Consider the following 13,423-nt stretch of genomic DNA (forward strand, 5'->3'; position numbering starts at 1 on the left):
CTAATCAAAGACATGTCTACATAACTGATTAGTGATATCTTCAATAAATATATGATCAATCGAACTTGGGAAATCTTGAATGCTTTGTCCATTCGCTGAAGTGATTACACGTTTAATTCTACTATATGCAGAACGTGCTTTGGTTTACATGTAGTTGAATAAACAAGTACAATAATTCACTTTTAGAGTTTTAAATACTTACCAAAAAAAAAAAAAAAAACAACCCCCTAAAGAAATGGATTTCATTTTTAAAAATGCAGAAGGGTATGATCAAATGACAATGTTACACGTCGGCATATTTTTCATGAAGCGCGTTCTCTCTTACTATTGAAATCTCCAGCCGTTAAAATGGACGTAAATCAATCATAGGTATACACGGCAAACTAACAACACAACTATGGCATGTCAAACGTTGCAATATTTGATCTTTTCCATTTGTATTGTATAATTTTCCATTTGTATTCTATATTTTCCATTTGCATTGTATAATTTTTCATTTGCATTGTATAATTTCCATCTGTATTGTATAATTTTCCATTTGTATTCCATATTTTCCATTTGTATTATATATTTTTTCGTTTGCATTGTATAATTTCCATTTGCATTGCAAAATCTTTCATTTGTATTGCATCCGAGATATTGTTTATTTTGATTTGTTACGAAGGATTTCATTAGTTTAGGTCCCACTTATATTCAGCCGTGACGTACCACAAATAGACTTACTATGCTACATGTACGCGCACAGTGGCGTAGCAGTGGGTTTTTTTTTTTAACGTGTCAACGCCTGTCGCAACACGGGATGTCTGCTTTTAAGGTCACATTATCCGAAAGATCTGTGATTCTCACTTTTAGATAGCAATGCTTATGGAAAAGTATTAACTAGTTTGATGCAGCCATGACACGAGTAGAACTCGAACATGCGACCTCACGGTTACGAACCAAAGGATATATCACTGAACTACCGCGATCGGAATAGTTGAACATACATGTAGCTAGCAATATGGAATCTTGCGCCCGGAGACCCCCCCCCCCTTTCCTTCACAAATATGATATTTTATATATAGATGTCAAAAAAGCATGCATGTGCGTTTTATTTTGTCAAAACGCACTTGTTCCAGGGGACTTACAGGGGCGGATCCAGGAATTGCGGTTACGGGGGCGCCACTTTATGAGGCAGGGGGTCTGGGGGCGCCTTGAGGCGGCCCCCAGTGGGTCCCAGGAGGCGAAGCCCCCGAAAGCTCCTGGATTTTACAGATTTTATAGGGCTTGAAATATGTCATTTTTAATAAAGTAAAATTAGTAAAATGACGCAAATTTTAAGGGTTTCTGGAAAAATTAAGTTCTCTCAATAAAGTAATTCAAGAAATCAAAAGATTTTGTCATTTATTTCTCCGGGAATGGAAGAAATTATTGCTTCTTTTATCTTTTAATACATTTTTCTAAACAAGATACCAAGATTTACCTTAAATTTAAAAAAAGGGGGGGGGGCAGTCCCCAGACATCCAGCAGTTTACTGCATCCTTTCGTTCAGAATTATCTAGATCAGCCAGTGGATAAATAGGAGACTGGTTTGAATATGCTGATCACATTAGACGCATAAAAGCGTTCAATTAATTGGAGGGGGGGGGGGGGGGGGAGTGTACGCCATTACACTTAGCAAATACGGTACATTCCTGCGAAACGTGGCTCCTGAACTTTACCTCTTCAACATCTCGCGCATTACCAAATTCGATAAACGATGACTCCATTGAATAGTTGTAACAAGCCAAACTCGATGTTAACAATTGGCTGATTGGTGGGGACCCAAGGGCCGAATTAAGTCCCCCGAATCTACTGAATTCTGACTAAATAAAAATGTGCATGCTTTTCTGGAGAGTTCTATTAAAAAAAAGATCAGGGGGTGGGGGATTCGCCATTACTAGAGCTAGCTACGTATTTTCAAAAATAACTAGTCCTGCATGAACCTGATCGCGGAACCTCAGTAATTTATCGCTTGGTTTGTGGGCGAGAGGTCGTGAGTTCGAGAACCGTTACTGTCATTGCCGTATCAAACCTAAGACATAAACAAAGACAGTGATTGCTCCTTTGCCAAACACTCGGCATTTAAAAGTGGGACCGTAATGACCTTAAAAACAGATATTCCGTGTCGCTGCTCAGGCGTTGCCACGATAAAGAACCGCCATTGCTACGGCCCTGTGTGCTAAGCACGTCTACAGATGTGGTACATCAGTGACGTTAACTAATGAAATCCTTCGTAACAAATCAAAATAAACATTCCCTGGATACAATACAAATGAAAAATTATACAATGCAAATGGAAAATATAGAATACAAATGGAAAATTATACAATACAAATGGAAAATATAGAATACAAATGGAAAATTATACAATACAAATGGAAAAGATCAAATATTGCAACGTTTGACATGCCATACACAACAATATGACAAAAAAGTTTACTTTCGCTTCTTCACCTTCAGCTCCCATACTTGTTTAACAATATTCCATTATCACCTGCAGATGGCGTTTTTGTCTCTCAAATGAATCGATACATGCACGGGAGGATGTTCTACGTGTAGGTAGGATAATTTTTTTAATCAGGCAGGCTACTAACAAATGAATTGATGTCACAGAGATTGCATCTGTCTCCTTTAAAGTCAGCATTTGGCAAATTCTATTCTGGTTATAATTATCTAATTTGCAAATACAAGCTATCACCGGTGGCAATATCTCAGTGGTAGACGTTGATGATCTTAACAACATATGTGTACATGTATTGTCAAAAACAATTAAAATCAATATGAAAATAGAGTTGAGAACTGAAAGTCAATTAAGGAAAAAATTTCTTTCTCTTTTACTGATTTTGTTTATGTACATGTATTTATACCATGTAGCTACAACTTGTTTTAGAACTAATCTTAAATTTCCCGAACAAGAGAAGGCTCTGAAACTTTTCCGTCAATTATACCTCTTAATAATGAGTTATAGATCTATCTCGTTAACGAGATACTAACTCGTTATAACGAGACAATTAACTCGCTATAACGAAATAATCAACTCGTTATATAACGAGATGACGAAATAATTTTTAAAACTCTTTCATAACGAGATACTAACTCGTTATTACGAGCTGGTTTAATTATCATTCTTTATTTTTTACTTTTCCCAAAATTAGCTCAGCCGGCTCTTGTAACTACACGATAATAATGATAATTTAAAGAAATATTTCATCATCCACTGGCTTGTTGCATCTAAGACATAATTTCTCATGTCGATTAATTCTTTGGTAATAGTGCCCTCATTCAATGTTAAGTCTACGAACCTATATGTAAAAAAATTTGTTAGACATATCCTTTTCTCAAAATTTTTAATTGATCAATCTTAAATAATTTTTAAAACCAAGGTTTTGTTTATAAGTGGAAAAGCAACTCAATTTGTGGGGGGGGGGGTTTGATTTAAAAAGTGTGAATGCTGTTCTTTTAATGTAATATTTGAATAAACAATACTTACATGTGTAAGAGCCTTTTTAAACTTGTATTTATCTAGGGCAGATCTTATTGGTAGTAAAAAAAAAGTTTATAGAACTAAAACATGATGTTTGAAAAATAATTTTGATTCCCGGCAGGAAATGACTAGAGTTACCGTCCTTGGATTGCGCTCTCTGAATTTGGAGGAGCATTTATCCTTAGCAAGTGTAATCAATATATTTGAAAATGGCCACGACTTTTCAGAGTTTTTAAAAATCTTTTAGACTTTTATTAAGCTTTTAAAATATCTGGAAAAGGAAAATGGAAGTCACTAACGGCCTTCTGTCAAATCTAGTACAGACAAAATCAATTGAGAGGGTTTTGGCGCCAATCGCATCTCAGGTATCGTATCATCGCCATCGGCGATAGAGTCGGAGTATCATAGACGAGGCTTTATAGTCTAGTTTAGAGCAACGCAGTCCATCAAAGGTTCAACGATTCATGTGCAACATAAAGCACTTATAGGATTGAACCAGTGACGTTAACCATGTATGTGCTGAACCTAGTAATCTGACCCCTAAACAAAAAAACCAAAACAACAAAAAATCACAATTAAAGTTAAAATTGTTAGGTGATAACTGACATACGGTTTTGTGACAAGTAACGGTGCAAGACTACAGGAATGTAGACTCTAGACATTGAATAGATCTACCCAGTACCCTAGCAATTTTTGTTAGAGTGCTCCAGAGTTCTTCGTCATTTCAAATTTTACTGTGTTGCAGACTGCACACAAAACGTTTCATGACATAAAATTTTAAAAAGACTGCACGCAAAGCGCCTCACGACCCTTTTTGTTTTTGATAATCATATATATTATAAACAAAGCCAGAAAAAAAGCAAAAAACACTAAATGACAAAGATTATGTTAAACATTTCTATATAGTCATACATATATGGTGCAGATCAATCTTGGTCAGGGGTTTTCCCACAAAGCTGCTGTGAATATTGAAAATCTATTTCAACAATTCAAAGTTCAGCAGCATGTACTGTTCCATTCACACCTACTTACCATGTATAGTATCGGGGGAAGTGTAATCAATTACGTAATATCACCAATCTGAGACATAGATCACTGTCCCTCACTATCAAAACAATCATACTCAAGTCTGCTTTGATGTAGTAAACAATAATATTTTTTTCTCGTTGCCCTTTTTTCATTCAATATCCGCAGGGATCTTACTGTGATGTTGATTTTTTTTACTGTGTCATGTACTGTGACGCATACATTGTTACTGTGTCGGGTAGTGATGAAACAATTGTCACCGACAGTCAATCATTTTTGGCTCGTCAATACTGTGTCAAGTAGTGATGAAATGATTGTCACCGACAATCGATTGTCGATCGTTTTTGGCTTGTCGATACTGTGTCGGGTAGTGATGAAACAATTGTCACTGACAATCGATTGTCAATTGTTTTTGGCTTGTCGATTCCGATTAGCGATTCCATTTTTCATAATCGATTGTTGCCCAAACACAAATTCACAATCATAAATGAGTCAACTATGTATTCACTTTAATTAATATATTATCATTATTCCGATATTATCATCCTCATGGACATTGAAATCAATTAACAATCATGAAGTTGATAACTATCCGAGATTCCTCTGACTTTATCCTTGCTTGTATAGTGTGACATGTGCGCACGTGCACGATGATAAAAACGGGGGTAAGAGTTGGAGAAGTATCGGATTAGTTGATAACTTGACATGTATCCCTACCCATGGAAAGCCAAGTCAGATGTGACGTCTGGAAATTTTTGGAGTTTCTTAAAACTAGAAAGCCAATCTGGATGTTGTGGTTAGAAAGAAAAACCCATTTCATTCCTCGTTAATAAACTAATAGATGTGTGTATGTTTTACATATCCATAAAACTAAAGGGAAATAAACCCCCAAAATAATAAACATTTATTAACTACATGTAAATACCGATTATATCGATCATTGATCGATACAGTTCTTCCGATTTTGACCAATTATTGATTTAATATGAAATTTTTTTCTGATTATTCAACATTCCGATTATTCAACACTAGTACCGCTGTAAAATGGCTGAAATACTGCCAAAACGGTGTAAAACCATAATCAATCAATCAACACTAGTGTCGGGTGAATTCTTTACTGCGTCGAAGTTGCGCAGTAAAAACGCTGTTGGAGAACCCTGGTGCTCTACAACTTTGTTTGCAATTACACAACACTAAAAATTCTCAATGTCACAATGCAGGGTATTATTTTACAGTTAAATAATGTTTATTAAAACATGGTGCTGAATACTGCTAATTAATATGCCTTTGGCTTTGACATAGAATTCAACACTGACACTTAAGGACTACAGGCATTTTGAATAACCCTCCATTGCACATGATGTGGACTGATGATTTCATCCTTCAATTTCACGAAAGCAGTGTTTCAATATTTATCTAAACATTATCATTTCATTGCTATTCGACAAATCAAGTAATCACAATTCATGATCTCATGCACGAAAACGTTTCATTTTTAACTTGGACTTTTGCAATTATACCTGGTAGGAGGACTGCACTGCATGCAATATGATACAGTGTTGTGAACTCTGTATATATACATAAAAGTGTAAACAGTAATTCAATATGATGGAAATTTTCACCATTTTGAATGGATCTTTGTGCATGTGATATTATACACACTTAAACCGTAACATGTTTTGCTATTTAAAATACAGGTTTCCTTGTTGATTATTTTGGATGAGTCAGAAAATGGTGTTGGAAAACCAGATCATATGGTTCCCTGTGCTCAGGCAGTTATGAAAGCAACAGAAAAGCTAATTAGAATTGGAAAAGAAAGAGCTAACAACTCACCAGACCAGGTGCCTTTTTATAAGCTCAAATGAGCTGGAAGCTTAAATGAGCTTTTCTGATCACTTTGTCTAGTGTTTGTCTGTCCATCAATCCATAAACTTTTAACGTTTTTCACTTCTCCAAAACTACAGGGCTAATTTCAGCCAAACTTGCTACAAAGCATGCTTGGGTAAAGAGGATCAAGTTTGTTCACAAGAAGTGTCACACCCTTTTTTAAGTGGAGATGTCAGATTAAGAATTAACAAAAATGTGGTGGCATCTTTTAAAAATCTTCTTTTCAAGAACCTCTGAGTCAATTTCAATAAAACTTTGCATGAATCATTCTTGGGTAAAGAGGATTCAAGTATGTTTAAATGAAGAGCCATGTCTCCTCCAAAGGGGATACTGTCAAGAAAAAGCAAAAATAGGAAGGGATAATTTAAACATTTTCTCAAGAATCCCTGGGCTAGAAAAGTTGAAATTTACATGAAGGCTTCTTGGTAGTGCAGATTCAAGTTTATTCAAATCATTGCTAAGGCTGAAAAGATTCACCAAAATATCTATACTGTTCAATATAAATGCTCGATTCAATGTTCAATCCATTGCCTCGATCTTCAGTTTGGTACGTTTTTTAATCATTGGGTGCGATAAAACACATCAGTGCGATAACGGTCAGAATGTAGTTAGCCTCAAGTCTGACAAAAACAACAATGAACTTAATCAGTTTAAACTACAGACCCAACATACATCTTACCGTTTGGAAATATTTTGCTTGTAAAATTGTGACAGTGAATCTTCGTAATTAAATTTTTCTTCAAAGTTCTTATTGGTTTCTTCTGTAAAATGTATCATATTGAATCTTGGTATGAGTATTGCAATATGTATTGTGAAGGGGAGAGGGGGCGTATCGTTTCAGCCCCAATTATCGCCCCCAGGGTAGAATGGGGCTACAATAGGGTCAAAGTTTTACTTGGAGATATATAGGATTAATCTTTAAGAAATCTTCCTTGTGAGAACAATTCAGCCATAATTACTCAAATTGATAAAGCAAGCATTCCCAGGTAGTGCAGATTCAAATTTTGGTCCCCATGGTAGGATGGAGCCACAATAGGGGGATATAAATTTTACATGGGAATATATAGGGAATGATCTTTAAAAATCTTCTCAAGAATAGCAGGGCCATGATTAGTCATATAAATGTGCAAGCATCTTCAGGTAGTGCATATTTAGATTTGTTCCATTCAGGGGCTGGAGAAGTAGGGTGGAGCCATAATTGGAGATTAAAGTTTGATATGGGAGTATACATTATATATATTGAGACAAATTCTTTTCAAGACTAGCAGGGCCACACTAAATCATGTCCAAATGCAAAAGTTCTTTAGTTGTGTTTTTTTATGACCCTGTGACTAAAGTTTGGGGGTGGGGATGCATATTGTTTTTGTCCTCTCTGTCTGAAACTTGGTGTTAAGTTTGACCTTGTGATTTGGACCTTGGAGTTTCCATCTTGTGGACCGTCTCAGCTGTGCTGCAGCCTCTTCCAGGGTTGTCAGTTTCGTCTGGCAACTGACTGCCAATTTAGAACTGGCACAGACCACTGTGGCCCTATTCACAAAATATCTTTTGACTAAAAAAATTCAATAAATCCATATCATTTCTGAAGTAACTGCTTCTCTTATATATTAAGGGTGTAACAATATATTGACTTGCCATTATGTCAAACTCCCCGTCGAGGCCTCATTACGTCACCTACGAATAGACCTCTCCTATGTGACGCAGCACAATATACAGATTTGTATATTGTGAGTCCGCGATTATCACGCAGGCAAATAACACTAAAGAAGTAGTTCGCAGTTAAAAGTTTGAAGATATTGATATTAATAGCATTAATATAAAATTATGGATTTTATTTTAAACATAAAATGATCAAAAGATCATTAAAAAGTAGGGAGACTCTGTTCAAATTATTGTGTAAAGTAGTGAACTTGATGTTTACGTTCTTGTTTTGAAAGTTGTTTACGTTTGACGTTATGTTTTTTCGTCATTCTACAGTGACATCACAGTATACGTGGCCTAAGAAATCGCTATCCCATAATGCCTAAGTGGAAGAGTTTGGTTTGTGAGCAAACAAACTCTGGTGGAAGTTTGGCCATTATGTATCATGATGTGCCTTACTTTGACACAATTTCAAAATCTTTTTACCAAAGCTACATGTACAACATTGCTCATAACTTTTGAATAGGGCACTCATATTTCATATGTGAATTCCTTGTGACAAAACCTTTTCTCTTACAAAGTTTTTGACCTTTTTTGGATAGGGCTTTCATATTCTGTATATAGATTCCTTATAGTGGCAAGAAATTTTATTTGATATCATGATGTTTGACCTTGTGACCTCATAGTTTGACCTTAAATTTCAAAACTTTTAACAGAAACTTTATTCTTGCTCTAACTTTTGATTGGTGAGTGACACATCTTTCATATTCCATGTATGCATTCCTTGTAACAAGAACTTTTTTGGCACCAAAGTTTTTGACTCTGTAACCGTGACCTTGGATTTTGACCTACTTTTAAGAAAAGTTAACCTCTGAGCAATGTCTTCTGAACTGTTCAATGTAGGGCTTTCAAATTTTGTATATAGATTCGTTAGGCCAAGTAAAATTAATTAGTAGATTATCATTCCCGCCCGCCCCTCGAAAATCGTCCCGCCCCGATTTTTTTTATTTTTCAAAATTACGATTTCCGGATATTTTTATGTCCGGTCTGGTATCGTAAACGTACTTTGTTTCACTTTGCCTTTTAGAAACCCAAATACACATGTAATTATGATTTATAAAGCCTTTTCTCAATGAGAGAAGGCATTTTCGAGGTCAAGAATACCATGGCGAAAAATAAAAAATAAAATCCTCCCACCCGCCCCATTTTTTTGTTAAGTTTGAATGATAATCTACTAATTAATTTTACTTGGCCTTATGGCAAGACCTTACATTTCATACATGATTTTTTTTTTACCTTGTACATGTATCATGTTTATGCTGTGGCCCTATGGGGCTAGGTTGGAGCGATACTATGGGGTAAACAAATTTCATAAGGAATGCAGATTTTTAAAAAATCTTTTAAAAATCACAATTATAGTTGAACGTCAACAGGACTGTGGTGACTCAGGTGAGCAATGTGGCCCATGTGCCTTTTGTTAATGTGGCCCATGTGCCTTTTGTTATTTGTGTAATTATCAGTCTGATATGAATTCAGATCATTGGACAAGACTGACAAAATTTGATTTAATCTGATTACATGATAAAGCTCTGTGTGTATATAATGTGATATGATAACTTGAAGCAATATCAGCTGTGATTATCCTTTAGAGAAGAGAACATGTTTAATTGTTAGAACACTAATGATATGAAAATTGTGAGACACAGTATTTAACAGGTACTTTGTGTTTCTCAAAATGATATATTTGACTAAAATAGAATTCTATGGAATTTTTGTTGTCATGTACAATGAATGCATTTAATTTCACCCATCTTCATCAAGACTTCAAATTTACCTTGCACATCATCCAAATTAATGCTATTTCCCTGTGAATTTTGTTTGACAAAGTCCTTTATTCTAGCATTATTTCGGATACAATCCTGCAATAATTAATAAATGTGCTGACCTTGCTATTTATTTTTGAAATGAAATGGTGAATTTTTAACAGAAAGCTTTTTTTTACTCTGGCTGATTTTTTTCTAAATGCTAAGTAAAGATATTAAGATTACTGCCAACTGTCATGAAAACATTTGTGTACATGCAGGCACTAATTTAGATCAACATTTGTCAGGAGTCAGAATAAGAGAAAAGCAGGATTCAAACATTGATATCCAAATCAAATCACTACAACATTTCAAAGGCATAGAGTTGTTTGATTGTCAGAAAAGTTCTCTTAGTACTGATTTCTTAAGATTTATAGGAGAGTTTTAACAACAACAACAAAAAGTGTCCATGAAATAAATGCTGATCTACTCTGTAATGTTTGAATTTTTTTAAGATTCAGATAGGTATTAAAAAATTTTATTTATCAAAAAAAAGTTAAAAAGAACAGTATTCAGATAAGATACATCAATACGCAACTTCTGAGATATCAGCTCTTCTGTGATAGAGGTACGTTCAGTGTTCTGTTGAATGCTTGGGTGGATACAAGACTTATACATGTACTATAGACTATCTATGTTGATATGGATGAAAGTATAAATTTTGTTTATATAACCTGTTGGTATACATTAAACTGACCATATCAAGAATATTTGATTGAATTAGGATCCCGTAGGGATCTGGGTTAGAAGAGGTCCTCAGTACCCCCTTTGCTTGTCGTAAGAGGTGACTAAATGGGGCGGTCCTTCAGATGAGACCGCAAAAACCGAGGTCCCGTGTCACAGCAGGTGATCCCTCCCTGCTTAATGGGCATAAGCGCCGAGCATAGGCCTAAATTTTGCAGTCCTTCACCGGCAGTGGTGAAGTCTCCATATGAGTGGAATATTCTCGAGAGGGACGTAAAACAATATTCAATCACTCAATTGATTGAATTAGGCCATTAAATTAAATATGAAATTATTTTTTTATTTCTTCTTCTGCATGAGTGATATTTTAATCAAAGAAAAATGGTGATTATCGATTTTTGTTTGAGCTATTTTATTATTGAATACCAATAAACTTAGATCCCTGCAGTTTGGGTGCATTGCATGGTTGCATGATATCTGATAATTGGCCTTTAGGCAATATATCAAGGCAGCGATAAGCATTTGTAACCACCGTGTGTGGACGATAGTATGTTTTGCGTTTCATTGTGCGTAAGAGTTCCACAAAGGGAAAGAACTCGGAAATTGCGTATTCACTGCTTTAATGAATCAGTTTGGTGAAGATGTACGGGTGTATATATATTAATTTAAAACCATCTTGTCACCCTTTGTAATTTGTAATTGCTTTATGCAGTCCTAATAGAAAGTTCAGAAATTATGCTTTCAAAGATATTGATTTCTTCAAATCATTTCTTCAGGATTACCAGAGACAAATGACGAGTGCTTGTGAAATTCTTGATTTAGCCAGCAGTGGTTTATACATAGCTTCACAGAGACTTGATGTTGATTCCTCGAGAGAAATTCGCACCAAGGTCATCAATGCTGCCAAAGATGTTTTGCAAGGCACAATGAAGGTACGTACACCTTATCTAAATGATAAATGTAGTATTTAGTGATGAGAAAAATATGAAATTGAATTACTCACCATATACTTATCTGATATATATATATTTTTAAAACAAATTTTTTTAAGGTGTTGTTAGTGTCTGATGATGCAGAAGTCAGAAAAGTGGTCAGTGCTGGTCGCTTGGTAACAGAGTGCCTCACCAGACTAAGTGCAGTTCGCAGCATGTCAGATTTACTATCTAATTTCAAGGTAGAATTTTTTTTCTGTTGTACCCTGATAGGATGGTTTTGTAATATTCATAAAGGCTATATAGTAAAAATGAAAATAGATTGTATGAAGTATGCCCGGAACTTCTGATTGTATCAGTTCACTGGCTTTGCCTTTCTTTGGCATCACTCCAGAAAGGCAGCTTCTTTACTGAGATACTATCAGATCTAGTCCCCTCACCCTCATATTGTCTTTGGGCCAAAATCAAGGTTGTGCATGATATTTTTGTTCATTAATTTGCAAATCCCAGTACTGTTGATTTTCACAAATTTTAAAGTATTTGAGACACAATAAATTATCAGTCTGCTTATGGTAGAAATACACTTGGCACACTGATTTTGACTAAGGATAACTCTGTTTACCTGATCAAGATATAGGACTCATGGCAGGTGTGACTGGTCGACAGGGGATGCTTTCTCTTCCTCAGGGCTTGAAGCTAACTTTTTATGTCACCAGTCCAGCTGGATTGATGGGTTATAATTTCAACCAGTCCGCAGAAAAATTTACCAGTCCAACAGAGTTAAACATATTTTGTTAATGTTATTAAAATGAAATTTAACTCAATATGTCTCAGACAATATTGTAACACTTAAAAGTGGGATTTATATTTACGAATCTGATATCTACAGATCGAAGCATGCCAAATGTGTATATAAAATTTCAAAAGTATATTTTTCAAAATGATGCCTTAGAAAATTAACCAGTCCCATCGAACGGACTAAAACAAATGTCAGTCAGTCTGTCAGACTTTTAACCAGTCACAGACTGACGGGCATATGTTAATTTCGAGCCCTGCTCCTAGGCACCTGATACTTGTTTGCCAAACTCTCTATTTTGTATTGCGTATAGGAGTTATGAGATAATCACTGTTCGCTATCTTCACCTTTATAGGAGTTATGAGATAATCACTGTTCGTTATCTTCACCTTTATAGGAGTTATGAGATAATCACTGTTCGTTATCTTCACCTTTATAGGAGTTATGAGATAATCACTGTTCGTTATCTTCACCTCTCATACATCTAATGTTGATACTCCATCTATGGTAATAACTTTGATGTCCACATTTATTATTCTTTTGAATTTTTTTTTTGAAAAGTTGCACAAGTATTACTGAATGGCTCATATATATTTTGATGTATGTTTTTCTTGAATGACTTTTTAGCTCACCTGAGCTTTTCTGGTCACTGTTGTCTGTCTGCCTGTCTGTAAACTTTTCCCATTTTCAACTTCTTCTCCAGAACAACAGGGCGAATTTCAACCAAACTTAACAAAAAGCATCCTTGGGTGAAGGGCTTTCCAATTTGTTCAAATGAAAAAGACTATGCCCCCTTCTAAGGGGAAATAATCCCAAAATGCAAAAATAGGGTAGGGTCATTTAAAGATCTTCTCAAGAACCACTGGGACAGGAGAGTGGAAACTCATATGAAAGTTTCCTGATATAGTGCAGATTCAAGTTTGGTAAAACCATGGCCCCTGGGGCCGCAGTAAGAGATAAGAAAACGTACATGTGAATATCTGGGGAAAATCTTTAAAAAATTTCTTCTCGAGAACCACTCTGCCAGGAAAGTTCAAATTTACATGAAAGTTTTCTGACATAGTGCAAATTCAAGTTTGTAAAAATCATGGCC

General features: G+C 35.3%; 1 protein-coding gene across 4 annotated transcripts in view; it reads left to right on the forward strand.

Moving 5' to 3' along the window:
- The first annotated feature begins 3,673 nt into the window (after nucleotides 1-3,673).
- The window catches only part of LOC125679563 (uncharacterized), a 44,616-nt gene continuing 34,866 nt past the window's right edge, over nucleotides 3,674-13,423 (forward strand). For 2 of the 4 annotated variants that reach the window (XM_056162092.1, XM_056162100.1), the window contains exons 1-4: nucleotides 3,674-3,870; nucleotides 6,229-6,372; nucleotides 11,379-11,534; nucleotides 11,654-11,776. In XM_056162092.1, coding sequence (XP_056018067.1) covers nucleotides 3,790-3,870; nucleotides 6,229-6,372; nucleotides 11,379-11,534; nucleotides 11,654-11,776 — 504 coding nt within the window. In that variant the 5' untranslated portion in view covers nucleotides 3,674-3,789. The remainder of the gene's footprint in view (nucleotides 3,871-6,228; nucleotides 6,373-11,378; nucleotides 11,535-11,653; nucleotides 11,777-13,423) is intronic. The other 2 variants (XM_056162086.1, XM_056162094.1) reach the window with 2 other exon arrangements.

The sequence above is a fragment of the Ostrea edulis genome, chromosome 1, assembly GCF_947568905.1.
Source record: "Ostrea edulis chromosome 1, xbOstEdul1.1, whole genome shotgun sequence".
NCBI classification, from domain to species: Eukaryota; Metazoa; Mollusca; class Bivalvia; order Ostreida; family Ostreidae; genus Ostrea; species Ostrea edulis.